The sequence below is a fragment of the Ailuropoda melanoleuca genome, chromosome 3 (genome assembly GCF_002007445.2).
Source record: "Ailuropoda melanoleuca isolate Jingjing chromosome 3, ASM200744v2, whole genome shotgun sequence".
NCBI classification, from domain to species: domain Eukaryota; kingdom Metazoa; phylum Chordata; class Mammalia; order Carnivora; family Ursidae; genus Ailuropoda; species Ailuropoda melanoleuca.
Genome location: NC_048220.1, coordinates 35,620,625 through 35,648,321, shown reverse-complemented (window position 1 = coordinate 35,648,321; position 27,697 = coordinate 35,620,625). Strand labels below are relative to the sequence as shown.

At 36.8% G+C, this 27,697-nt stretch overlaps 1 protein-coding gene across 2 annotated transcripts in view; it reads left to right on the top strand.

The window, feature by feature from the left end:
• PLPP1 (phospholipid phosphatase 1) overlaps positions 1-27,697 on the top strand; it is a 91,342-nt gene that overhangs the window by 29,086 nt on the left and 34,559 nt on the right. Inside the window, exon 2 of one of the 2 annotated variants that reach the window (XM_002928074.4) lies at positions 27,347-27,498. In XM_002928074.4, the coding sequence (XP_002928120.1) occupies positions 27,347-27,498 (152 nt within the window). Of the gene's footprint in view, positions 1-2,356; positions 2,512-27,346; positions 27,499-27,697 lie in introns of both variants that reach the window. The other variant, XM_011235880.3, reaches the window with a different exon arrangement.

Genomic DNA, 27,697 nt, shown 5'->3' with positions numbered 1-27,697 from the left:
TGAAAGCATGCAGGGTTTTGAAAACATACTATGAAAAGGCAACAGCAAATGGTTCAGTGTGATTGGAGTCTTAAGGGCTGCATGGAGAAGAGTTAGAGATGAGGCTGAGCATTTAAGAAGTTAACAGATCACCCCAAAGGCAATACTTTAAATACTAAACTAATTTTCTTCCACCGTAAACCACGTCCCACACCTAGCTTCACATTTCTGTCAGTGGGCCCACCATTCTCTTGCCAAACCCTGAATTGCCATGGGCAGGTCTGCCTCAGCACTTGTGATCAGGCATGAAGTTGAGTCACTTCTATATTCAGGACACTCCTTCATGCATTCTCTTCTGTCTTCACTGTTAGCACACTACTTACCGTTTAATTACTGCATTATTTCAAGGCTGTATGAAATGGTCTCCTTCCTACCGTTTTTATTTTTGTTTTTGTTTTTTAAGTTAATTTCTAGCTCCCTTATAGGGCAGTGATACTTTATTTCCTACAGTTAATTTCTAGCTCCCTTATAGGGCAGTGATACTTTATTTCCTACAGGAAAAGTCCTTTTTTAGACCAGTATGTTAAATATGTAATTCTTTTTATTAAACGCAAAATCTCAAGCCCTCTTCCTCCCATTACAAACCACAGAATTGAAAAATTAAGAGTTATCCTTAGCAAAGAACGTTTTGTTCCATTAACTTTGAGTTTTCATTATGAACATAATATGTATTTTATACTGAACAAGCTTTTTCAAACTACCGGTTTCCCACCTCCCAGTCTCATCTTCTTGTCACAGTTTTCACCTCTTAATTTATCCAGATCACTTGCCTCCATGGGAGGCCATATATACACTGACACTGAAAACAGCCTATATTGGAATCCTGGTTTTACTCCTTACTCGTTTCAGCAAGGGTCCACATTTGTCTAAGCCTCATAATAACTGTATGTGAAAAATGAGAGAAGGGGTATTACCTGCAAGGTTATAGGTAAGGATGGAGTTAATCTGTGTAGCCCAGCGCCTGGCATGTGTGAGCACGCAGTACACGTTGGCTCTAAAATGTTATGTACCTTGAAAACCCCTTGCTCATTCCCTCTGTGCTCTTGTTAGTGCAACCTCATGCTGACCTTGCTTCCTTATACCACTAAATGCTCTCCCTGAGCCCCTCCCTATTGCCTGTGGTTTACCTGCTGTTACAGGTTCAATTCAGTTGTCTTTTTAAAAATAGTCTTTTCTGATTACTCTAGTTCACGTTGACCTCTGAATTCCTATAGGACCTTTTATACCATTTTTGAAATTAGTCACACTTTCTGTCTTTTTTATGGTATTTCTTTGTAAATTTACATACAGTAAAATACACTTATTTTGATGTACATTCTGTGAGTTTTGACAAATCCTTAGAGTTATGGGTAACCATCACAGTCAAGATACAGAACAATTTCATCACCCCCCCCCCAAATATCTATCTTGGTATTACATTTTAACAATTTCCTCCAATATACATTCTGTTTCTACAAGTAAGGTTTAGGCTCTTGAACCTAGTGTCTGTTTTATACTAGTTTGTCTCCCTCTGTGTGGCCCTAGTACTGAGCATATAGTGAGTAGATGCTAGCATGTTTGAATCGTATAAAACAAAGCGTAAAAACATGGTAAATTTGAACATACTACAAAGCTACTCATTTAAGTTATTTAAGTTCTCTTTGGTCTTTCATTTTACTTGGGTGAAAAATTTGAAGTGAATATTATTCTTGTATAAGTGGTTCAAGTGATTTGGAGCACTGCAGGGCTAATAAAAATCATTTTAAATTTATCTTTGGGGGAAAAAAGGGCTAGTTTCTTGTTTTTATTATCAAATATACTTACGGTTTCTGTTTTTTCCTAAGCCTGTTAACTTACCTTTTAATGTGAAACAAAAGTTTCTGTTTTTCTCCTCCTTGAGTATTTTTGGCTGTTACGATGTTATTGATGATTAAATGTATTTACAGTTTCCCCTTTTTTTCTTAAACGTATTTAAAATATCAAGCAATTCAATTAAAAATAAACTAGTAACCAAATGTAAAATACAAAACCTTCCTGTTTTTTCAACTTTATTTTTCTATGGGCCAATTTTTCCTCTCTTCTCTGGGTATTTCTTTTATTGATTATCTTTAAAAACAGAGGTCAACGCAAGCAAGAGAATTTATACTTGATAAAGTTGGGGCTGGTATGGACAAGCTTATGCTGCATGGTTTCCTTTATCTCTACTCTTGGGTATTTGGAATATTGATCCTTTTCAGAAAGGACCAAATATGGTTAAGATTTGCATCCCATTCAGTAGAGTTTACTTCCTAATGAAGTGAATTGAATTTAACCGTATCTTTTTTCCCTTCCCCAACAGCTTGCCTGCCTATGGCTGTTCTAAATTTGAGCCAAATAAATCCATTTCAGAGAGGCTTTTTCTGTAAAGACAACAGCATCCAGTATCCGTACCATGACAGTACCGTCACATCCACTGTCCTCACCATAGTGGGGCTTGGTTTACCCATTTCCTCTGTAAGTAAATTAATAAGTAGGTAGTGATGGGTTTGTTGTGCTGGAGGATGGATGAAGTGATAGAGTTGGGGTGGGAGTAAATCTGTAGTACTGTCTTCACCAGTGTTGATGTGGTGAATGACTGGAGGAATATACCCACTATTTTAATCTAGGTACATTAGTCTAACCTCAGTTAAAGGGGGATGTTACGCAAAATAACTTGATGTCATCATGAAGAACTATAGAATGATTATTTTACAATGGAAGGGTTCATTTAAGTCATTTGGACCAATACCTTTCTGTATATAAGTGAAGAAAATTAGTCCCCGACACTTGGTCAAGCCCAGTAAGCTATTTTATGGCAGAGCTGAAACTAAGATTATGCTTATTTTATAATATTTTAAATGAATATTGAAAGCATAAGAAAGGAGATATTTATTCACTAAAATTGAGAAGACAACTCAGCAAAAAGAATATAAATACATAAGCAAACTAAAATCCTCAGAATACATCAAAGCTTATTATTTTTTAAGTTGTACTGATCTTTAGTAATTGATTGGTTTATAGGATAATGTTGATTTTCATTTTTTTAAATAACTGGAAACTTTCCTTTTAGGTTGTTTCACAAATTAGGGTTAAGATTGGTCCTTGAGGTTTTGTGAATACTTTCTTTATCCTTGGCTGTGATGACTGAATCTTGCCCTATCCTGTTTCTCTTTATGTGAGTTGGAAATAGGAGGAGCAAAGGTTTACCTCCTCGAGTGTCTTGGGATAGCAGCAGGTGATGCTGTATTTCTCCTTTGACCAGTTGTCTTTTGGCAGTTGGCTTCCCTAGATGGTTGACTTAAAAATTTTTGTTGTACCAGACACAGCAGCCTTATTTCCACAATAGGACAGGCTAGCTTTTCTTTGCCTATTTTGCCCTGACGTGGCTAAGAAAAATAACCTAACTAGTTCTTTAGTTTTCCATTTCATATCCGAGTTCTTTTTTTTTTTTTCTTGGCTAGCAGATTTTTGTTTTGTTTGTTTGTTTGTTTTTGGATGGTCTTTAGCACTATGTTGTGAAGGTAAAGGACTGGGTTTTTGCGATATATCAGATATAGTAAGTATTTCTATATATTGTCTACATATTCTAATTTGATCATAACTACTTTTATAGCATTAAAAAGGGAGAAAAATCTGGGATTTAGTTTATGGAGATAATTACTTCTTCCCTAAAAACTAAATTCTGCCATAATTGGTAAGTTTTATTGTAGCTTTCAGGCTGATGAGACAATGTGCAGCAAAGCATATACTACTGCCGCTTAGATGAAAATAGACTACTGTCGTACTGTAACTCTGCTTGTATGAAGTGCAAAGTGTGTGTAGTAGCTGTTATTTTGACAGCTATCACCAGGTAAAGTTTTTTAAAACTATCCCTCTCTTTGAGGAGACAATTACTTGAAGGTCAGGAAGTTACTTTTAGTTATTTGGCTTGGTATATTTCATCTTTTTCTACAAAACGTTTAGTTATAAAAATAATAGATACTCATTTTTGAATTTAAGAAAATCTGTTAAAAAAAAAGAGTTTGCCCTTAGTTCTACTGCCTGAAGAGTTAGTTAATATTTTGCTTTTTACTGATTTTTATAACAGATACTTTGAGGTATTAATAAATATCAAGAAGCATTTAAGTTAACAACCATAAAGCTAAATTTTTAAAAAATGGCAGTAAGTAGTAGTATTTGGCCAGTTTCTGGGCCTTAAATGTGCAGATAGCTTGTGGATTATTATAAGGGTATTCTTGCAAATTCCTAGGGTAAATTTGTTTATTTGTTGTTTTAATAATTTACATACATTAGATAGAGAAGACAGTTTTATTTTCTGTAAGGTGATTTACGTTCGATGTAGCTTAATACACACACATATTTGATCATTTGAGTAGTAAAATTTTGGATGATAAAACTTTTTTTTTTATTAGAGGAAGAGTGAAAGAAAGGGGGAGAGGGAGAGAGAATCTCAAACAGATTCCATTCCCAGCTAGGAGCCCAAAGGGGGGTTCGATCCCAGAACCCTGAGATCATGACCTGAGCTGAAATCAAGAGCCGGGTGCCCAACCGGGCTACCCAGGTGCCCCTGGATGATAAAACATTTTTAAAGCCATGACTTTTTTTTTTTTTTTTTTCCAATTTGAGGTCTATCATCTTTTTTAAAAAAAGCCTTCATCAGCTAACCAAAAAGATGCAACATTCAGAAAACTATATAGATTTCTGTTTTGAGGATTAAGGTTCTTTATGGATTTTAAGGATCCACTTTTTATTTGACATCAGTTTTCTTTCTTTCCCTTTTGGCTTCATGTATCTTCTCTCTCCGTATTCCTTATACATTTACTTTTGTAAATTTTTACATTTCTAGAAAAAGGTAAAATCTTTAATTTGTATGCAAACTCTGAAGTAGTGATAGTAAAAGTAAAGTAAGTGTTAAATCCCAAATCCCTATGTTGCAATGAATAAGTACACTTCTTCTGGAGTTTAAAGTGTATACGGTTTGGGAATAGAAAACTGTTATCTATGTTTAATGAGTTATTTTACATTAACTTGAGTAGTGACTGTGAGTAATTGCTTTTTTTAGGTCTTGTTAGTGACTGTGAGTACTTGTCTTTTTAAGTCTTGATTGCTCTGTGTTACTACCTTGTAGTGTATAAATGTTTAGCCTAAAATTAAATAGACTGTTAACCTAATAAAGAGTATTTTCTGTGGCCAACTTATAAAACTCCTAAAGAGACATTGTATTATTCACAGTGACCTAAACTGCATCATGACAAACTAGGGATATATTTGGACATATGTGAAAAAAGCTTAACTGTTTATATTATATATACATACTCTTATAAGTTTGTGAGAAACAGATGAGTGCCCCAAAGTAAAATGGGCAAAGAGCATGAACAGAAGGTTGTCTGTGGAAGAAAAAAATTGCCAAAAAATATTTTTAAAAAGATTTGATTTCTTTAAAAGTCCATTTTATAAACTTTTTAAAAATTTATTTATTCGACAGAGATGGAGACAGCCAGCGAGAGAGGGAACACAGGCAAGGGGAGTGGGAGAGGAAGAAGCAGGCTCATAGCGGAGGAGCCTGATATGGGACTCGATCCCATAACGCCGGGATCATGCCCTGAGCCGAAGGCAGGCTTAACCTCTGTGCCACCCAGGCGCCCCTAAAAGTTCTTTAAAGCCACACTGAGAAAATGGTTTGGCCTCTTACATTGGCAAAGGGAAGAGCTCTCCCTACCTTGTCAGGTATAGAAAACAAGTATAGGGTGCCTGGGTGGCTCAGTTGGTTAATCGTCTGCGCTTGGCTTAGGTCACGATCCCAGCGTCCTGGGATTGAGTCCCAAGTGGGGCTCCCTGCTCAGCAGAGAGTCTGCTTCTCCCTCTGCCCCTCCCCCCCCACTCGTGCGCACTCTCTCTCTCAAAAATAATCTAAAAAATACAGAAAACAAGTATATTCATATACAAAGCTGGCAGGAGTATAAATTTGTATTAAGAAGAATGTATCATTAGACCTAGAAATCATATTCAGATAGTTTACCCTAAGGAAATAATACCAGTTTCATGCAGAGAATTAGTTATAAGTATATTTATTACAGCATTATTTTTTATAGCAGAAAATTGGAAATAAATAAGTTCAGGCTTAGGGACTGTTTATGATTTATCCCATTGATGAAATATTGTGATACCCATATGTTTTATAATTTTGGTATTTATTGACCTGGTAAGATCTCTTGTAATATATTAAGTGGGAGGGGGAAGGAGAAGACAAATAGTGGTTTTCTCTGATTACTACTATATGCTATTACCTTCATTTTATCTCACACATTTCCATTTTATTTCTTCCTGTGAACACATGCTGTTCTGTACAAGGAAGGCTATTTAACAACTTTAAAACCCACTAGAAATTATCCCATTTTCATTTTGATAAGCATGAAGCTTAAATGTCCAAACTGTATACTCATTTTCACATAGTTGTTCCAGAAGCTTAACTGTTCTGTGTGTGGGTTTAATTTTGTCTGTCTCCAAGAAAGTTCCAAAAGAAAAGATGTAAATAATGCTATTTTGAAGATGCACAATAAATCAAAATAAAAACTCCACTACTTGTTCTTGCTGGGTTGGCTGTGGTCTTGAGTGGACCTACTGATAAACCTATATCTATCTCCTTGAAGACAGAAATTTTATCTATAATCCAGTTCTGATGCTAACCACCCAGAACTGGCGTCACACTCTACCACTGGTTTAAGGTCACGGTTTCCAAAAAGACTGCCCTCACTTTAGTTGTCAGCTGTAAGTTTGAGGGTCCTCAGAGCACCCATACTTCTGACCAACTGGCTACAAACCTAGGGCATTTCCATTAACCCTTACCCCTATAAGACTGGTCTCATTTCAGATGGCAGCCACAAGTTTGAGGGTTCCCAGGCCACCTGTACTTCTGATCAACCTACTACAAATTTGGAGGTTCCCATGACTCTCTCATAATTCACTAGAATGACACAGAGAACTCAGGAAAGTGCATTATTTTTAAATTACAATTGTGTGTGTGTGTGTTTTTTTTTTTTAAGTAGGCTCCATGCCCAGCATGGAGCCCAATGCAGGGCTTGAACTCACGATCCTGAGATTGAGACCTGAGCTGAGATCAAGAGTCGGACACTCAACCAACTGAGTTGCCCTGGCACCCCATTACACTTTTTTTTTTTTTTTTTAATAAAGGATCCAAATCAGTACCAGCCAAGTGAAGATACACTTAAAGTGAAATGTGGAAGTTGGGGGGAGCCTGAATGCAGAACTTCTGTGCCCCCTCCCAGTGTTGTCAAAGCTCGTCACCCTCCCAGCACTCTGGTGTATTCACCAAGCTTTCAAGTGTCTGGTGTTTTTATTGGGGTTTCATCTATTTCATATTTGATTAAGTATGATTGATTGAACCATTGACCGGCTGATTGAGCCTCAATCTCCAGTCCCCTTACCCTCTCGGGGGCTCCAGACCCCATCCCTGTGATCACATGGCTAATCTTTCTGGTGGTCATACCCATCCTGAGTCATCTTGTCAGCATGAACTCAGGTGTGAGTTAACAGGTTCATGAATAACAAAAGTATTCCTGTTACTCAGGAAATGCCAAGAATTTAGTCTCTTCATAGGAGCCAGAGAAAAAGGCCAGTCAAATTCTTTGTTACAGACACATTTTTATATCTTTAACTCTATGGACTTGGTGCCTTGAACACAATTCAGCACTCAGATGTTGGTTGATACAGAGTAATTTTAAGGAGAGGTTTTAGTTTTCCCTTCTTTCAGTCCACCAACCAAAGTTGACTGAGGAATTAGACGTTTTCTCCCTTATAAGGTTTCAGTTATTAAAGAAAACGTGATGCTGACACTTGTTAAAATGGTGCGGAAGACTTTATTCAAGATTATTGCAATAGGAGCAAGAGATGGAGCTCAGCTCTGAATATAGCAGGAACAAGTGGGGATTTATAGCCAGGAGCAGGGTGTGGAAGTCAGGAGATGGAAAATCACTAAGAGAAGACATCAAGGGTAGCGGGATTCTTGGAAAACTGACCTAATAGAATTCTTCTTCAGGGTATATAAGGATTTAGCCATCAGAAGTTGGGACTAAGGAATTTGATCAGGTTTCAAGTGTGATCAGATATCAGCAATTGGGGGATTCTTGCTAAGGCTGGGCTATGGAGGTCCAGCAAGGATGGGATAAACACAGAAGGCCAAGGTTGAAGCCTCATTGAGAACAGAGTTTAGAGGAAGCTAACTAAAATTTGGTCGAGTCTTTGTCACAGTCTATTGTTGTTAGTGATGGAACTTCATCTTAAGTATCTATTGTATATTAAGTTATTACCTCATGATAGAACATTTATAAAAACCTATCTTAATGTGCAAAAAACCTTCAAGTTCATTTTAGTATTGTGTTATTTGAATTCCTGTTATGCTTCCATTGTTTGAAGTGTTTGTCTATAAGAATTCCCTTACTCTAGGATGTGGATTATTCCAGTTCCTGGTTTTAGTGAAGTTATTCTAGGTTATTATTACAAAAACCAGAAATGTCAATAGCCTCCTAAGCCAAAATTTAAAATAATGTACTTTGGATTATCCTTTTGACGGTTGTGTGGGTAAACGTAACCAAAAAATGCTTGGCTTTTGCATAGCGTTCAGCACAGGATTTTTCTAGCATTGATTATTCCTAAGATTTTTGCTACAACTGTTATGAATGGAATATGTTCAGAATTTTAAGGGATAAAACACAACTTAGAATAAATATTTTTCTCTGTTTCTGGTATTGTAATTGCTTTCAATTTAATTTTTTAAAAATTATTTTACTCCCTTTAGTGACCTAAAGAAGATGAATGAGGCCCAAACTTTTTTTTTTTTTTTTGAGTAGCTACTTAGATGATAATAAGAAATTGCTAGTCATGAGGAAGAAAGAATGGATGGGTTAATATATTTTTATAAGCCCTAAGGTAATACATAAGTATTGTTTATCGTCAGAGTGTCCATAAATGCCCTCCACTGTAGGAAGCTGTTGGTGTTTGTTGGCTTTTACGGAATGTCAGGTCTCTCTTGACACCCTTTCCTGTACTAGTCCAGGAAACTGGTATTAAAACAGTGTATTGCTCTACTTGCCATGTTAACATAAGTGCTGTGGCTGCCTCTTTCCAGATTCACCCCAACAGGCACAAGGCAATAAGGTTTACTAGGGTAGCCATGATCTCTTTTCCTTCATTGTGTCCATAGTGCCAAACACAGTGCTTAGTATGTCATAATTGTTTAAAAACAAAGTTAGAAGGGCACCTGGGTGGCTCAGTTGGTTAAGTGTCTGATTGATTTCAGCTCAGCTCGTGATCTCCGGGTCCTGGGGTGGAGCCCCGTGGTAGGCTCCCCACTCAGCAGGGGGTCTGCTTGTCTCCCTTCTTCTCTGCCCTTCCCTCCACTCACTTGCATGCTCTTTCTCTAAAATGAATAAATAGAGCTTTAAAAATATAGGTAGAAAAAATTAATGAAAAACTACATATGAAATGGGTAAGATTGTTGCTTATGTTTAATAATAATTATGACCATGAAAATAAACCTTAACTTTTTGTAAACAACACTGTATTTCCAGGTCATCTTTAATATAAGCTACTTCATTAAAACGGCTTCAGGAAAAAAATGGGACACTATTATACTGAATATATATCCTAATTATAAATATCTTAAAATATGGGGGAAATAGCCATTCGAATTAAAGATACATAGGATTATGAGGTGGGTTTTTTAGGTTGGAGAAAAGTTTTATCATTTACTTATTCCCATATGAAGCTATGTTTCCTGTCAACATTGTTACGGAAAGTACTGATTTAGTAGTTGCTCTGAGCAATTTTTCCAGCCCCCTTTTTGTATATAATTGTCACAAAATGAGGCAATACCAGATGCATCCCTAAGTAATTTGCCCTAATCACAGACGTTTTCTTTATTTAAGATTGCTTTTTATGCTATGTTTGGAAGACAGACATAATGTGTAGATTTAGTATATTAATGATTATATATTCATTTTTTGGAACCCTTGAAAGTATTTTGATAAATTTCAACTTATATCGGATATACTTAGAGGAAAGAAAAGTTACATAAATACTGAGTATATACTGCTAGTAGTGAAAACTGAAACTCTCCCCGTGTCACAGTAGCCAAGCTTACTCAATTTCACTGTTGTTTTCCTAAATGCTGTGACTTTTTATGGGATTCATTGGGGGGAAATATCTTCTCATAAAATCTTCTTAAAAATAGTTTCTGGGGTGGGGCATCTGGGTGGCTCAGTTATTTAAGGGACTGACTCTTGGTTTCGTCTAAGGTCATGATCTCAGGATCCTGGGATCAAGCCCCTTGTGGGACTCCATGCTCAGCAGGGAGTCTGCTTGAGATTCGCTCTCTCTCCCTCCGCTCCTCCCCACTGCTCATGCATGTGCTCTTTCTCTAAAATAAATAAATCTTAAAAAAAAATAATTTCAGGGGTTGTTATGGAATGTCTTTGCTAATAAGGTTAAGAGGTGAAGAACTTTTGCTTCACATGCTGAGCACAACTTTACTGAACAAGTAGACATTACCTTCTAACTTTTCTGCTGCATGTTTCTTGACAAATCTGTAGGATTTCAGTGGTTTGAATGTTATTTCTAGAGGAAAACTCTGGTTTTTGTTCTACCGAACAAGCTTCATAAGTGAATTATATGTGATAAGACAATTGAAATTAAAATGTTCATTTTGCTTACCAGCAGGAATTAAGTCTTCTTACCATCTAAACTTGCTTTCAGGGGCCCCTAGCTGGCTCAGTTGGTATGTGAGTCATGATCTGGGGCTTGTGAGTTTGAGCCCCAAACTGGGTGTAGAGATTACTTAAAATCTTAAAAAAAAAAGACTTGCTTTCAGAGCTAAATCTCCTCATCCCCCCACCCCTTTGATTTTTCAAGCAGAAGTGACATAATTGAATTTGGTAAACACTGAGTTGGCAGAATGGCCAAATTGAAATATATTTTTGATGAATATAATGAGATTAATGTGCAGTTATTTTAAGATATACGAAAAAGGTCAAACATATCTCCATTCTTTTTTTTAAAGATTTTATTTATTTATTTGAGAGAGAGAGAGAGCGAGTGCACAAGCAGGGGGAAGCAGGAGGTAGAGGGAGAAGCAGACTCCCTGTTGAGCAAGGAGCCTGATGTGGGACTTGATCCCAGGATCCTGGGATCATGACCTGAGTGGAAGGCAGACACTTAACTGACTGAGCCCCCAGGCATTCCTCCTTTCCATTAATTCTTAACCTTTTTGTGAAACAGACCAATTTTTTTTTTTTTTTTTTTACAAACCTTTCATCTCTGAATGTATGAAAATATTAGCACAGTGATACCTGTATTTTTTCCCTTATAGATCAAAGAGTCTGGAGGCAGAGTATGTCAGTATGACTTATTTCAGAAGTGTCATCTGACATACTTTAGATAAAAGTGTAGGTATTTGGGGTGCCTCGCTAGCCCAGTTGGTGGAACATGTGACTCTTGATCTCTAGGTCATGAGTTTGAGCCCCATGTGTGGCGTGGAGTTTACTTAAAAGTATAGGTGTTTGTGTTAATATTTCATTAATTTATTTTTCTCTTCTGTAAGTCATATTTTGAAAACTGTAGGTCAGGATGTTATGTGGTTTACCTTTTTAGGTTTTAAGAAATTGGTTGAACCCAATTCTGTACAAGAGAAATTGATTGAAACCCGGTTTCTTTGAAAGCTTTTTTGTAATTAATAAATTTTTACTTTGGATTTGGCAAGAGTTCTTAGATAATGACACCAAAAGCATGATCCTTGAAATAAATAATTGATAACTTGGGCTTCACTAAAATTAAAAATTTCTGCTCTGTGTATAGCCACAGACTGAGGGAAAATATTTATAAAATATATATTTGATAAAGGACTGTATCTGAAATATACAAAGAACTCTTAAAACTCAACAATACGAGAGCAAACTACCCAATCGAAAAGTAGGAAAAAGGTCTGAACAGTCACCTCACCAAAGCAGATATACAGATAGCAAGTAAACATATGATAGGATATCCAATATCTTCATTAGGGAATTGTAAATTAAAATAATAACGAGATACCACTACACACCTGTTAGAATGGTTAAAATCCAAAACACTGACAACAACTGCTGGTGAGGATGTGGAACAACAGAAGTGCTCATTCATTGCTGGTGGCATTGTAAAATGGTACAGCCACTTTGGAAGATGGTTTGGCAGTTTCTTAGAAAACTAAACATCATCTTATCATAGGATCTAACAATTGTGCTCCCAGCTATTTACCCAAATGAATTCAAAACTTAGGTCCTCACAAAACCAGCACACAATATGTATAGCAGCAGCTTTATTCATAATTGCCAAAATTTGGAAACTACTGTTATTTCCTTCAAAATTTTGTGAATGGATAAACTGTGATATGTCTGTATGATGGAATATTATACAGTGTTAAAAAGAAATGAGCTGTCCAGTCATAAAAAGACATGAAGAACCTTAAATGTGTATTGTGAAATGAAGGAAGCCATTCTGAAAAGGCTACATAGTTTTTGATTCCAACTATATGACATTCTGGAAACGGCAAAACTTTGGAGACAATAAAATGGTGAATCTGTGGTTGCCAGGGGTTCGGTAGAGGACAGAGGAGGGATGAGTGGTTGGAGTACAGGAGATTTTTAGGGCAGTGAAACTATTTTATGTGATGTTATAGTGGTGGATGCATGTCCTTATGTATTTGCCAAAACACACAGAATGTACAACAGAAAGAATAACCCTAATGTGAACTATGGAGTTTAGTTAATAATGTATTAGTATTCATTCTTCAGTTATAACAGAAAGACATTGATAATGGGGGAAATTAACAGTTGTTGTTATGGAGAGGGAATATATCTTTCTGCTCAGTTTTTTAAAAAAATCTAAAAATGCTTTAAAAGATAAAGTATACTAATTTTAAAAATACAAAAATTTACTAATCAGGTCTAGTGAAATGTCAGTATTCTTTGGCTAAATAATATTAGTAATGATTGCTATAAATCATTATCCTTATAGTTAATGAATATTTATACATTCATTGCTAGGAATAGAATTATGTGATAAGAAAAAATTTTAGGGCTGTGCTTCAACTTATTATTTTTTTGTTTTTGTTTTTTGTTTTTTGTGTGTGTGTGTATAAAACAGACTCATTAGAGATTGGAAGTTAAATCTAGAAATTTTCATGGTTCAATAGCAAAATTTCAACTTACTTATGTTAACTCATATTTGACTTCAGATTATTGGTTCTTATCAAAGGAAAGGAGTGCAGGATTGGTTGACAATTAATAAATAGAATAAAACTTAATAAAAATCTAGTGAAGACTTAAATTTGGAAAGTATGATAGTACTTACAAATTCAGTGCAAGTTTTCCATCTTTAAAAGGAAAAAACAAGGAACTAAAATCTTACGGCACTTAACAGTCTGATAATTAAGATCTGTTTAGTACATTTTTATGTAGGGGACCATTACTGTTGCAGGCTTTATTATGCAATAAAACTTGAATATATTTAAATTTTTTGGGCTTCCTGAAAAATAATGGGTTGAATTTAGAAACATTTTTTTTTTTAAAGATTTTATTTATTTATTTATTTGACAGAGATAGAGCCAGCGAGAGAGGGAACACAAGCAGGGGGAGTGGGAGAGGAAGAAGCAGGCTCCCAGAGGAAGAGCCTGACGTGGGGCTCGATCCCATTACGCCGGGATCACGCCCTGAGCCGAAGGCAGACGCTTAACCGCTGTGCCACCCAGGCGCCCCTAGAAACATTTTTTTAATAGTGAAGATTTTATCTAAATACAGATTCATAGTCCATTATCCAAAACTCTTGGAGCCAAAAGTTTTTGAACTTTTGTAAGGTTATATGATCATATACCTTATGTAATGTTCTTGGCAGGGTCTAGAACATAAAGACATTAAGATCTATATAGTGAAATATGACTAGTCCAAGTAAGTGAGGTAAATAAAGGCTAGGGTCATTTCTTCATTTGTTCAGGTTAAGTTTTGCCGTTAGATACGTTCTGGTTGGGATTTTGAGGGTCTTAAATCTTAGAATAAGGGATTGTGGGCCTTTTAAAGAAAGCTCATTTAAAATTATTTAATTCCTTGGTCATGTTTTGTGGTTACTTTAAACAAATATTTAAAAATCCTAAATTTAGTTTCTGTTGAGAAACAGGACCTATGTTTAAAAGTGTAAGCTTAAAACTGCTTATGTGAAACTAAATCATTTGTGATTGGAGTGCAGGATTGGTGATGTAAGCCATAAAAAATAAACATGTCCAATGCAGCACAGGGATTTTGAATACTACCTTATTCAGTAATTGTGAAGTGTGAGCAAAAATAGTGTCTGTAAAGAAGTCACTCATGAAACATTTTGGTGTTTCCCTGTAGCCATAAATAGCTTATGTTGTATATCTGGCTTTCTGGAAGATCACTTAATATTCTATTGTAGCTACATTCCTGTGGGCTCCTTCTTTAAATAAGAATTCTAAAAAAATTCTCCACCATTTTTGTCAGTTTTTAAAGATTTTATTTATTTATTTGAGAGAATGAGTGAGCGAGAGACAGCGAGAGAGCACGAGTGGGGGAGCAGCAGAGGGAGAGGCAGAAGCAGACTCCCTGCTGAGCAGGGAGCCTGATGTGGGGCTTGATCCCAGGATTCCGGGATCATGACCTGAGCTGAAGTTACACACTTAACCAACTGAGCCACCCAGGTGTCCCTCATCAATTATTTTTAAGCTTTCATATTTGGAATGAGAATGAAATGGGGTCTTAAAAATGGCAGTGTACTGCTTTATCATGAACCTGTGTTTCTAATATGAAAAGAAATGGAATTCTGTATTACTTTTTTTTCTTTTTTAAGATTTTATTGATTTATTAGAGAGGGCGAGGGAGCGGGGGAGGAGCAGAGGGAGAAGGAGAATCCCCTCTGAGCAGGGAGCCCAGCTGGGGGCTTGATCCCAGGACCCCCGGGATCATGACCTGAGCCGAGGGTGGACACTTAACTGACTGAGCCACCCAGGTGCCCTGAATTCTGTATTACTTGCAGAAAGAAAACTTTCTGTGTTTTTACCTCTGTGTTTGGACTGTGAATAGCCAACACCAGTTCAGAGCATGGTATTGGAGCAGCCACCTTTCAGGAGGCAGGTCCCAGTTGCTGCCTCACCAGAGGAGGTAGCCGCAGGGAGTCATCTTTTTAATCAGATGACTTTCCAACAACTGTTCTTGGTTTGGCTGTCTTGGCTTAGATGGTAGTGTGGGGGCGGAGATCCAATTTGTGATGTTGTATCTAGGGGGATTATAAGCAGAGGTCACTGGCAGGGCAGTAAAAGTGGGGTGAATGGTCTAGTAATTCAGTGATTTTTCTCAATAGAGTACATGGGAATTGTGAAGCACAGGGTACCAGTCGTGTGTTCAGTTAAATATGTATGTGTGTTCAGCCAGATATATTCTTTTTTTTTTTTTAAAGATTTTATTTATTTATTCGATAGAGATAGAGACAGCCAGCGAGAGAGGGAACACAAAGCAGGGGGAGTGGGAGAGGAAGAAGCAGGCTCATAGCAGAAGAGCCTGACGTGGGGCTCAATCCCATAACGCCGGGACCACGCCCTGAGCTGAAGGCAGACGCTTAACCGCTGTGCCACCCAGGCACCCCTCAGCCAGATATATTCTTATACTTGAGTGTTAATCTTCTGGTATATCTAAAAGCATTCTTTTAGGAGCTCTCAAAATTTGAGAGGAAGAAAATGAGGTTTCTTTCAGATTAATTTCTCTGTATCTTGGGGGTGGAGAGTATACCCTTGTTTAATTTTAGCTGTACGTTACCTGTTTCCAGGGTGGAGAGTAATTCTATTTGGTGTGTCCCAGTAAGAAAATCATTGGTCAGGAGATGAAAAGAGTAACTGGAAAGGCACCCATTTTGTTTACTATAGAATTTTGCTTATTCTCTTTGAAATTATTATAATCTGGGTGCTTGTTGTGTGGTTTAGAGCTTTTTTATATATGCTAAATTGAAGGCTGTGTTCTATCACATAAGTGTCTCCTGAGTATGAATTGCTACTATGTTACAGATTTTTAAAAAAGTTTTTATTTAGGGGGTGCCTGGGTGGCACAGCGGTTAAGCATCTGCCTTCGGCTCAGGGCGTGATCCCGGCGTTCTGGGATCGAGCCCCACATCAGGCTCCTCCGCTATGAGCCTGCTTCTTCCTCTCACTCCCCCTGCTTGTGTTCCCTCTCTTGCTGGCTGTCTCTATCTCTGTTGAATAAATAAATAAAATCTTTAAAAAAAAATAAAGTTTTTATTTAGTTATTAGAGAACACAAGCAGGGGCGTGTGAGGCTGGCAGAGGGAGAAGCAGGGGCCCCCCTGAGCAAGGAGTCGGATGTGGGGCTAGATCCCAGGACCATGGGATAATGAGCTGAGCCAAAGGCAGACGCTTTGGGACTGAGCCACTCAGGTGTCCCTATGTTACAGATTCTTTATCTCCCCATAGGGCTCTCTGAGGGTGGTAGGTATTTTTCCTTTATAGCTACCAAGGGGCATAGTTGGGATTTTAACCTCAAGTCTTCCTTACTCTGTTGTTCACATTCTTTTTGACAATACTTCATTGTCTTCAATGTGGAGTGTGGGTCTCTTTTGATGGAAGAGGGTAAGTCCTGTAAATTCTTCTGTTTTGCTTTTCTTTTGTCATTTGGAAGTTATGAATGTGAGTCAAGGTGGTGAAGATTAGATTAGGGAAGAGGGTGGCAGGAAGCTTGGGTTAGTGTGATAGCAGCCACCAAAGCTTAAGTGAAGCTTGTCTGTCTAGGTTGACTTTACTGGAGCAATTTCTGAATCCTGACCTAAACTCCTCAAGAGTGATAATTTGAATTTGAATCTGTTTCTTTGCTCTACTCCTGAACTGCAGTGTGACTTTATACAAGTCACTTAATTTCTGTTAACCGAAAAAGGATTCTCTTCTGTTAGAAAGCCACGAGAAGGGGTGCCTGGGTGGCACAGCGGTTAAGCGTCTGCCTTCGGCTCAGGGCATGATCCCGGTGTTATGGGATCGAGCCCCACATCAGGCTCTTCCACTATGAGCCTGCTTCTTCCTCTCCCACTTCCCCTGCTTGTGTTCCCTCTCTCGCTGGCCGTCTCTATCTCTGTCGAATAAATAAGTAAAATCTTTAAAAAAAAAAAAAAAAGAAAGCCACGAGAAGAGGACGGATTTCACTGATCCAAATAATACACCAATTTCAAAGTGTGTCGTTGTTCTTAAAAATAGAGTTCACTGATTTTGCTCCCAGTGTAGCAAACCATTTTGGTGTTGTATTTTGGAGAAGGGCCAATCACTTACCTTTTAAGTGGAAGCAAGATGCATTGCATGTATTTTTTCCCCCTAATCTTCTCTCATTGTCTAATTTTACTACTCATTTAGGGTTTTCATAGGTTTTTCTGTAGACCTTAGAGTAACTCTAGAAGAATATCTGGTAGTTTATTGTACTTGAATATAGTTCAGTAGCCTCCTTGGGAATCTTTCAAGAATAAGCTGATGCTCCCCCTCCCCAGATTTATTAAGAAATTCTCAGTTCCCTTAACTTTTCTGCTTCAGAGATCCATTTCATTGTCTCTCTCAGCCATTAAACTTCCATGATCATATCCTACTTTATGCCATTTCTAATACGTTAAACCCCTCTATAACCTGAGTTTTAAGAGTTCTGCTTTCTAATCATCACCTTCATGAAACAATTCCTCTCAGTCACCAGCAGTTTCTTAAGTTGTTAAATCTAGTGGTCTTCATTTTACTTGATCTATCAGCAGCATTCAGAAAACACTTTAAAAAGTGTTTTATTTTGAAATAATTTTAGACTCTCCTACAAGTTGCAAAATTAGTTCAGAGAGTTCCCTGTTCCCTTCACCCAGCTTCCTCAAGTGATAACATTTTACATAACTATGGTAAAAGTCTCAGTACTATTAACTGAAATACAGACCTTATTGAGAATTCACTAGTTTTTGCTGTGGGCTGTGTGTATGTGTGTGTGTGTGAAATTCTATGAAATTTATCACATGTAAAGATTTGTGTAACTGTGCAGAACTGTTGGTCACCCCAGAGAAACTCGCTTAGATTGTCTTTCTAGTCACACACTTCCCCAGTCCGTAACACCTGACAACCAATGATCTACTCTCCATCATGATAATTTTGTCATTTATGTTATATAAATGGATTCATACAGTATATATTTGAAATTGACCTTCTGAAATGGACCTTTTTTTTTCTCACAGTTGAGCCCATCAATAATTTATTTTTTTTTACTGTTGAGTAATATATGGATGTATTGTAGTTTATTTTTCTGTTTGTCTGAGGGATATCTTGGTTATTTCTAGTTTTTGACTATTACAAGAAAAGCTCTATGAGGTTCATTTTTTTTGGTATGTGTGTATGGATGACTAATTGTTTCAACATCATTTGCCAAAAAGATTCTTCCTTCTCCATTGGATTGCTTTTATATCCTTATCAAAAAAAAATTGGCTGTACTTGTATGAGTGAACAGAAGTTTTCATTTTTCTAGGATAGATACCCAGTAGTGGAATTGCTGTCTTTTGGTAAATGTATGTTTACATTTCTAAGAAACTGCTTAACTGTTTCTAGAGTGGCTATACCATATTTCATTCTCACCAGAAATGGCTAAGGTCCACTTGTGCATCTTCACCAGCACTAATGATGTATTTTTCATTTTAGCCATTCTAATAGGTGTGCAGTGATGTATCCTTAGGGCTTAAATTTGCTTTTCTGTAATGGCTGTTGATGTGAACATCTTTTCTTGGGGTTGTTGCATTCACACATATCCTCTTTGGTCAAGTGTAGGTTCAAGTTTTTGCTTCTCATGAGATTTCAATTTATTTATTTATATTAATTTTTTTCTGTGGAGTTTAGAGAGATCTTCATTTATTCTGGATACATAAAGTCTTTTGTTGAATATGTGATTTGCAAGTGTTTTTTTCCCTGTCTGTATCTTGTCTTTTCATTCTGTTAAATGTCTTTTGAGAGCAAAAATTAATTTTGAAAAATCAAGTTCATTGATACTTTTTTTAAAAAGATTATTTATTTGAGAGAGAGAGAGATGAACAGGGGAAGAGGCAGAGGGAGAAGGAGAGAAGCAGACTTCCTGCTGAGTGGGGAACCTGATGTGGGGCTCAATCCCATGGCCCTGAGATCATGACCTGAGCTGAAATCAAGAGTCAGACACTTAATTGAGTGAGCCACCCAGGTGCCCTGATATTTTTTCTTTTATAGACTGTGTTTTTGGTGTTGTGTCCAAGAACTCTTCACCTAACCCTATTACAAAGACTTCTAAAACTTTTTTTTTTTTCTAAAAGTTTTGTTGTTTCCTGTATTGTTCTATCTCTGTGATCCATTTTGTGTTTTGTATGAAGTATGAGGTTAGGTTGAGGTTCATTTTTTTGTATGTGTGAATGTATGACTAATTGTTCCAACATCATTTGCTGAAAAGACTCTCCTTTCTCCATTGAATTGCCTTTGTACCTTTTTGAAAAAAACAATTAGTTGGCTGTACTTGTGTGGGTATATTTCTGGACTTTGTTCTTCCTCCATCAATATATATGTCTTTCCTTCCTCATATATCACGTGTCTTAATTATTGTAGCTTTATCTTGGGTGGTAAAAATATTTATTGACTAGCTAAAAAATCAAGTGGGAAAAACAATAAAGTATAGCTATAAAATGTAGCTCAAAAATTTCATGAAGTGTAACTCCTTCAACTTTATTTTTTCAGAATTGTTTAGCTGTCTAGTTCCTTTGTCTTTCCACATAAATCTTAATTTTTTTTTTAAATAGGGGCTTGAATTCATGACCCTGAGATCAAGACCTGACCTCCACATGAGTTTTATAATCAGCATATCTACAAAAGAAATGTGGCTGGAATTTTTGTAAGAATTGCATTATCCCTATAGATCGATTTGGGGAGAATTGACATAATTACCTTGCTAAATCTTTCAGTCCATGAAGATGATGTCTTTCCACTTATTAAGAAAAACATCATTTCATCGGTGTTTTGTACTTTTCAGCATACATATCATATATATACGTACCTAGATTTATACTTAAGTATTCAAATTTTTTTAATGTTATTAATGGTATTGTGCCTTTAATTTTGGTTTTCAGCTGTTCATTGCTACTATACAGACATATGATTATCCTTATATCCTGTGACCGTGCTACACATACTTAGTTCTAGGACTTTTGGTATAGATTCCTTGGGATTTTCTGTACTCCCCTGATTTTCATTCTTCCTTACTGGCTCCTTTTTCTCATTCTTCTTTGCAAGTTCCTTCTCTTCTGACTTTTTAATTTTGGAGTGCTCTGGGTATCAGTTCTTGGGTCCTCTTTTCTATCTATACTCATTTTTTGGTGATCTCATCCAGTTTCATAGCTTTGATACCACCTCTGTGCCAAATTCACATCTTCAGCTTGGACCGCTCCCCCAGTGGGCTTTATGTCCAGCTGCAGCTTGGACCTCTCCTGCAGTGGGCTCTATATCCAACTCCCTACTTGATATCTTTACTAATGGGCACCTCGAACTTGATGCATCAAAGTATGAACTCTTAAATCTATCCTTTGTCTGCTCCGATATTCAGTCTCCAATGTTCCCTATCTCAGTTAACTTAACCGTATTTTTTATTGTATTTTTTTTAGTAGGCTTCACACCTAACATGGAGCTGAAACACAACCCTTAGATCACGAGTTGGATTCTCTACTGACTGAGCCGGCCAGCCACCTCCCCCGCCCCCACCCTGGTCTCTCAAATGGAAAACCTTAGGTCATCCTTCCCTCCTCTTTTCTCACACTCATATCCAATCCATCCATCAACAAATACTGTTGACTCTACTTTGAAAGTGAATCCACAACTTGATCACTGTAAGATCTGTGCTGTATCTGCTGTTATGTCTCACCTGGAATACCTAGTGCCTGATACAGAGTAGTGGGACCCCACTTAATTGTTGAATTGAATGATTGCTTCTTTATGAAAGAAATGGTACTCAACACTTTGAGATTTTACCTTCTCTAGTTGAATTATATTATGTCTTAATGTTGACAAAAATAAGTTATTTTTATATCTTAAGTTTCCTGAATTCATCAGACTTCTGTTACAGATGGAGTTCCATAAGGTTTTGGTCTGTATACTGAATTGTGTTCAAATGTAGTTAATATTGAACTTTTCAGAGTTCTTTCTTTAAGATTTAGTGATAGAATTTTCAAATAGGAGAATGTTCTAGTTTCAGTTAATTTTAGTTATAATTTCTTATGCTGGTTGAAAAATTATTTTTATTTAAAAACCCTGCCTCTAGTGAAGATTAATATTAATGAAATATACTCATATCAGCACTATGTAACATGAGAGTGCGTTATTTATAAGGTGACTTCTCTGAATTGTTTACAGCAAAAGAAATATATTCAGTGCTTTAGGTAATAAAACTGATCTTAGTTCCTCCTTCTTGACTCTTGTTTTTTGGTGTAGTTCAGTAATTATTTTTGTGTCTGGTTCATTCCCTCTGTTTCCTGAACTTTATTTTATCATGGACTCTCATGTACCCGAGTGCGCTTTATTTTATGCATGAATGGGGCAGAGTAACTTCACAGCTTCTCTTAAATGGTCACCACAGTTTTCTGCTCTTTAAATATAAGCAGATGGAAAAGAAATAAGGCATTGACATATTCTTTTTACTATTTTATTAAATATGATTATATCTTTGGTCCTCATTAACATCTTTGACAACTTGTATTTTCAAATTTGACTCTTTCCTACTTGGAATTTCCCCATTGGTGAGTAGTCAAAGGTAGGTTTTCAAATGACCTAATAAAGAAGGTAGACTAAATAAACACCTCCCTTATCTGTTTAGCCTAGGGCCACAGCGAAGTATCAAAAATGATAATAGAGCCATTTATTCTACAGTTCAGTCTATACCTTGACATTCTTTATAGTTCTAGTCTCTATCTACATCCTTCCCTTCTTGTTCAGGCATTAGGAGAAGAATATCCCTCAGGTATTTCACAAATGGGCTTTGTCTTCTCTGTTTGGTGTTATCTTTTTTCTGCCAGTGAGGTCTGTTCCTCTTCGAGGCTACTGAAATGTGGTGCCTGACCTCAGGGTGCCTGATAGTTTTGTGTTGGGATTTCTCAGGCTTATGCCTACTGCTCTTAGCCTTGGGGAAGTGTGTCCCTTAATGATTTGCTGCTGTGGACTCAGGAGTTGAATCCCACTCTTTCCTGAGCATCAGATAGTTTTATAACCCCATAAAACTGGTAATTCTGCAGTAAAAAGGAACAAAATATCAGTCTAGCTACACCGTGGATGAACCTTAAAACATTATTTTGTGGAGGCGTTTGTGTAGTTTTCACTCTTAGGAGAGTTCCCTTCACATGTAAAAAAAGTTCTTAACCGCAGTTTCTCAGTTCTGCTGGACACCCCACCGCTAATCTTTCCAACTAACACCTTTGTTTATATGATAGTTTCAAGATGCTCAGTATTTGTGCAGAGGACGTTAAAGATGTTGTGGGACCGTGTTTTGGTGTTTTTTTTTTTTTATTTAAGATTTTATTTTATTTTAGAGAGCACTCGCGTGTGTGGGTTGGGGAAGGAGTGGGGGATGGGGGGGAAGAGAATCCCAAGCAGCCTCCCCGCTAAGCACGGAGCCCGACATGGGGCTCGATCCCACAACCCTGAGACCACGACCCGAGCTGAAATCAAGAGTTAGAGGCTTAACCGACTGAGCTATCCAGGCACCCCGACCATGTTGTTATGTTATCTTTTCCTATCTCTGGTAAAGGATGGAGAAGTGCTCTGGTGGTATTTAGTTGGTGGAAGTGGCGAGTTACCGTATCACACACTCTTTTTTTGAACAATGATATTCACTGGTAGAAAGTAGAAGGCTGTATTTATTTGTGGGTAAGTATGAGTTTACCATGCAGAAAATCTGATTCTTAAATGGATGAATATGACTAGCTACACGGGCATATTAAAAAGCAGAATGTGGGAATGTAAAGTGGTATGGCCATTTTGGAAGACAGGTTGGCAATTTCTGTAGAAGTTAAACATAAACTTATCACATAAACATATACTGTATGATTTGGCCATTCTACTCTTAGGAGTCTACTCATTAGAAAGGGAAATATATGTCCACACAAAAACATGTATGTGAATATTTGTAGTGGTATTAGTCCTACTAGACAAAAACTGAAACAATCCAAATATTGACTAACTGGTGAATGGATAAACCAGACGTTGTATGTACATGAAGTAGGATACTATTTAGTAATAAAAAAGGAACAAAATGCATGCTACAATGTGGATGAACCTCAAAAACATTATGCCAAGTGATGGAAGGACTTAAGATGTACCACATATTGAATGATTGCATTCAATTGAAATGCTTAGAAAAGGCAAATCAAAGTAGAAACAGAAAAGAGATGAGTGGTTGCCTGGGGTTGGCAGTGGGAGCAAGGATTGAATGGAAATGGGCTTGTGAGAATTTTTGAGGTAATGAAAAAGTTCTAAAACTGGATTGTGGTGTTGGTTGTACAACTCTATAAATTTACCCAAATCACTGAATTATATACTTAGAGGGGGTGAATTTTATGATATGTGAGCTATACCTCAGTAAAGTTTTTTTCAAAAAGGGAATGAAAATGAATTTTATAAACTGAAGTATTAAGAAAAACATTTTTTGACAAATATAGTCATTTGACTTATGATGAAAAGGGATTGTCTTGGAGATGTAATCTTTCAGGTAAAAGGAAAAGGGTGTTTGATTTACATTGAAAAGAGTAAATGGAACCCTTTTCTTTTGCCTTGAAATCTGTAGTTAACAATAGGATCAGATGTTTTTACTAAAATGTTTACATTTCTCCATATGTTTATACACTGTGGCTGATAGAGTAAATTGCTGTTATATAAAATAACCTTTTGGGAGCAGTTTGTCAAAGAACTTAACATTTATATCCTTTGACCTATAATTCCACATAAAAAGCATATTCTCAGGAAATAATTAGACATCAAAAACTAGTGATGTACTGTATGGTGACGTAACATAATAAAAATTTTTAAAAAAATTAGTAATCTACGTGCTCTCATAGTAGGAGGAGTTTTTATAATTGTTTTAGTTACGGCTCTGTTGGTTGCAAGGAGCAGAATTCCTTTATTAGCTGAAGTAAGGTTGGGTTTTGTTGGCAGGATACAGGGCACTCTAACAACTCCAAAGCAGCAAGATCAGTGAGGCCCTTTGGCAGTGGGGAGCCAAAGCCGCTTTCCCCATTTCTTACTCTCAGGGGCCAGGTTAGTCACTTCTGTTTTCTTTGCAGGTCTGCTTTGTCCACAGCCTCTTCTTCAGCCATTCTTTCTTGTGCATGGTTCAGTGCTGCTTGCCAGCTCTGAGTCATTCGTGTTCCATTTCCAAAATTTCCAGAGCAGGAGTCTGGACTAGGCCATCTTTTTGAGCCTGAAGTGGGTCAGGGAACAACTGGTGATTTGATCTTCTCCATCCCCTTTTTGGGGTCTACATTCAGGTTTAATAAAAATGAAATGGTGTTGGATAATGACATTGATAAAATAGATCCCATGGACTTTCAGAGATTGCAAATATTATTAATTTAAAATGTTTCTAAGGCCTTCTGTGATAAAATTGCTTTTCTTCACTCATCTCAAAAGAATAGTGTGCATTTGTGGTAGAAACCTTCTTTTTTTAATTTTAATTTTTTTTTTTTTATCATTCCTTACTAAAATCTCCATGGTATGGCTTCCACCCTTTCTTCCTTATTAAAACCGCTTTTACTAAGTCTGACTCTTGAAAATGTATTAGATGCTGTGGCTCAATCACCACATCCTGAGATGCTGTCTCTGGACTTGACCTCAGTGAAGTTACTCTCTCCTGACCTTTCTTTGGCCCTCCAGGTCTGCCTCAGTGGCTCTTCCTCCTGTGCTCATCCCTTTTATTGCTGCTGCCATGTGCCTCACCCTCCTCTTCTTTTGTTTTCCTATCTGTCCTGCAGTTTCTTTTATCTCTGTGGCTTCAGTGATCCTTATATCCCCAAATCTTGGTCTTTATTAGACACCTTCTACTGAGTTCTTTGGTAACCACCTGCTTTTTAAATATCATCAGAGCTTTTCTTTTGAACCTTCCTAGCTTTTTGTACTTCTGTTTATTCTCTGCTGCACTTACGTATTGTGCCTTATATAACTTTGTATTCCTGGTAGCACCTACCAGAATTCTTTGACAGTGGATTCACTCAGTATTTACCCATTTAATATACTCCTGTTTTTAAAAATGGGCTAATTATACTTGTATGTGATTTTACTTTCTTTCCTTCCTATCCTAAAAGAATACCCACAAACATTTTTTTCTAATCTAAAAATAATTTCCAACATAGTTGTTTTGGTCAGGGGAAAAAAAACAAAACCCAACTTAGTGGATATGCTTGCTAAGAACATTTTTCAATATATTTGGGTCTATTAATATGAATTTTTCCCAAGAATAAGGACATAAAGTCTACTGAGTTTTGGACACTAATTGTATGTGGATTTAATTTCTGTACTAGTTATCTTCTTGTCCTATTACAAAAGAAAAAAATCATTGAAAAATTCGACGAATTTAGAAGTGTGCAATGTAGAGATTGAAAGTTTCCATTATTATGTATAGAGTTCTTGCAAGTAGAATTGAACTGTAGAAATGGTGGTTCTTTGTGAACACAAAATAAATTTGCTCATTGGGTAAGAGTATGGCTTTTGGATGAAGGGTGAATGTTTAGTTACTGTATAGGGTAGGCACCAACTGATATCACATATCTGCTTACTAACCTCCACAGCGTGTGCTGCTGTGTGCAAAAGGTTTGTGCCGGAGCTGTGGAATCTGTATTAAAAGCTTGGGCATTTTGCCCTATTCCTCTGATTGCAGACAGTTTAGTGAATCAGAGGATGGTCTGAAATCAGATAAGGGAGGCACTATAAGGGTCAGTTAGCAAAGTCAATTCTAGTTTATTTTATTTATTTGTAATTGTAGCTTTTACTAGAAGTATGGGTTTGGGAACCTTGTGAACGTCTTAAAGACTTCTAATGGTTTGCCACTCTTGGAGGATGATTTAACACAAAGATAGAAACTTCATGTATTCAGGGTATAAATGAAAAACAAATGAGCTAGAAAAGTGCTTCTTTTCATTTAGCTCTTATAGATAGAACATACTTGATATTTGTAGTAATGACACTCAGGCACAGTGGCAGAGTTGTGTTTGTCATTCAGCCTTTGGGGTTTTAGTGGAGTTAATGAGACCTATAAACGGTCATCAAGACTTGGTGCTTCATGGAAAGAACACTTAAACATACAATGACTATGTTAGCTTGATGGTTATGGCATTATTGCTGGGAGAAGGGGTCTCAGAGAGAATCTTCCACACTTGGTTAAGTCTTGACACAGACCTCATGTTGAAGGTGTCTGCTGACCTAGAACTCTTTCACGGAGCATTCCTAGTTGGTATGCTGCTTATTAATCAGTATGTCTGCTTCAATGAAGTAAAGGAGACCTGAATTCTTAAAGCTGACTTTTAGGGAAAAGACAGGTTAGGAGGTGAGTGTGAGACATAATCTTGAGGGAAAACATGGGTAAAAACAGAAAGAACTGTCTTTTGGTGTTTTTGTGCTTGATTTCATTGTCCATTTTTTCTTAAATTTGGTTTAAATTCAGATCCTTCTCACAGCAGCTCGAAATTTGCTATAGATGGTATAGAAACGGGAGGATAACATATTATTTAGATACTCTGGTAGCTTAGCCATGACCATTTCCTGTCCAAATGTCGTAGTAATGTAGGGACAAAATGGGTAATGTCAAAAGGCTGTTTTCCTTTGGGAAGCAGAGTGCGTGACAAACCGAAATAGTGTTGAAAACCCTGTGATTGAGCGGCAAACAAGATCATGAGAAGGGATTTCTTTTTCTTTTTTTTTTTTTTTTGGTCTTCTCTGCAGTCTGTTTAGTGTGTTTGGGGAGAACCAAAGGGAGGAAGATATTCTTGGTTAGATTGGTTAAGCATTGGTCCTCTTTCTACCTTCTTAACCTAAACTGTAATTTTTCTAACTTGTGTTGCATGCATTGCTGCATTTCCTTTTTATGTGTGCTCTTAATTATTTTCATGGCAAATGCATTTTTTAAACAGTCTCTGGGATAATTATTGCCATTAATTAAATTTCATATTTCCATTTTAATGATATTTTCGTTTATTCCTTTTGCTAGCTGGATTGCCTTTTGCAATTCTTACTTCAAGGCATACCCCCTTCCAACGAGGAATATTCTGTAATGATGAGTCCATCAAGTACCCTTACAAAGAAGACACCATACCTTATGCGTTATTAGGTGGAATAATCATTCCATTCAGTATTATTGTTGTAAGTCAAATCCACTTTTCCAAGTTTATCACTTTTGGGCAGTTGGCTTAATTTTGTGTTAATCTGTTAATGATTGAATGCATAAATGTCCAAAACAATGTGTATTTTTTTAATGTTTAATCAAAGGTGTTATTTGAGCGAGATGATCTCAGCTATTTTAAGTGGAACCAAAGGAATAACGGTGTATAATTAGAAGAAC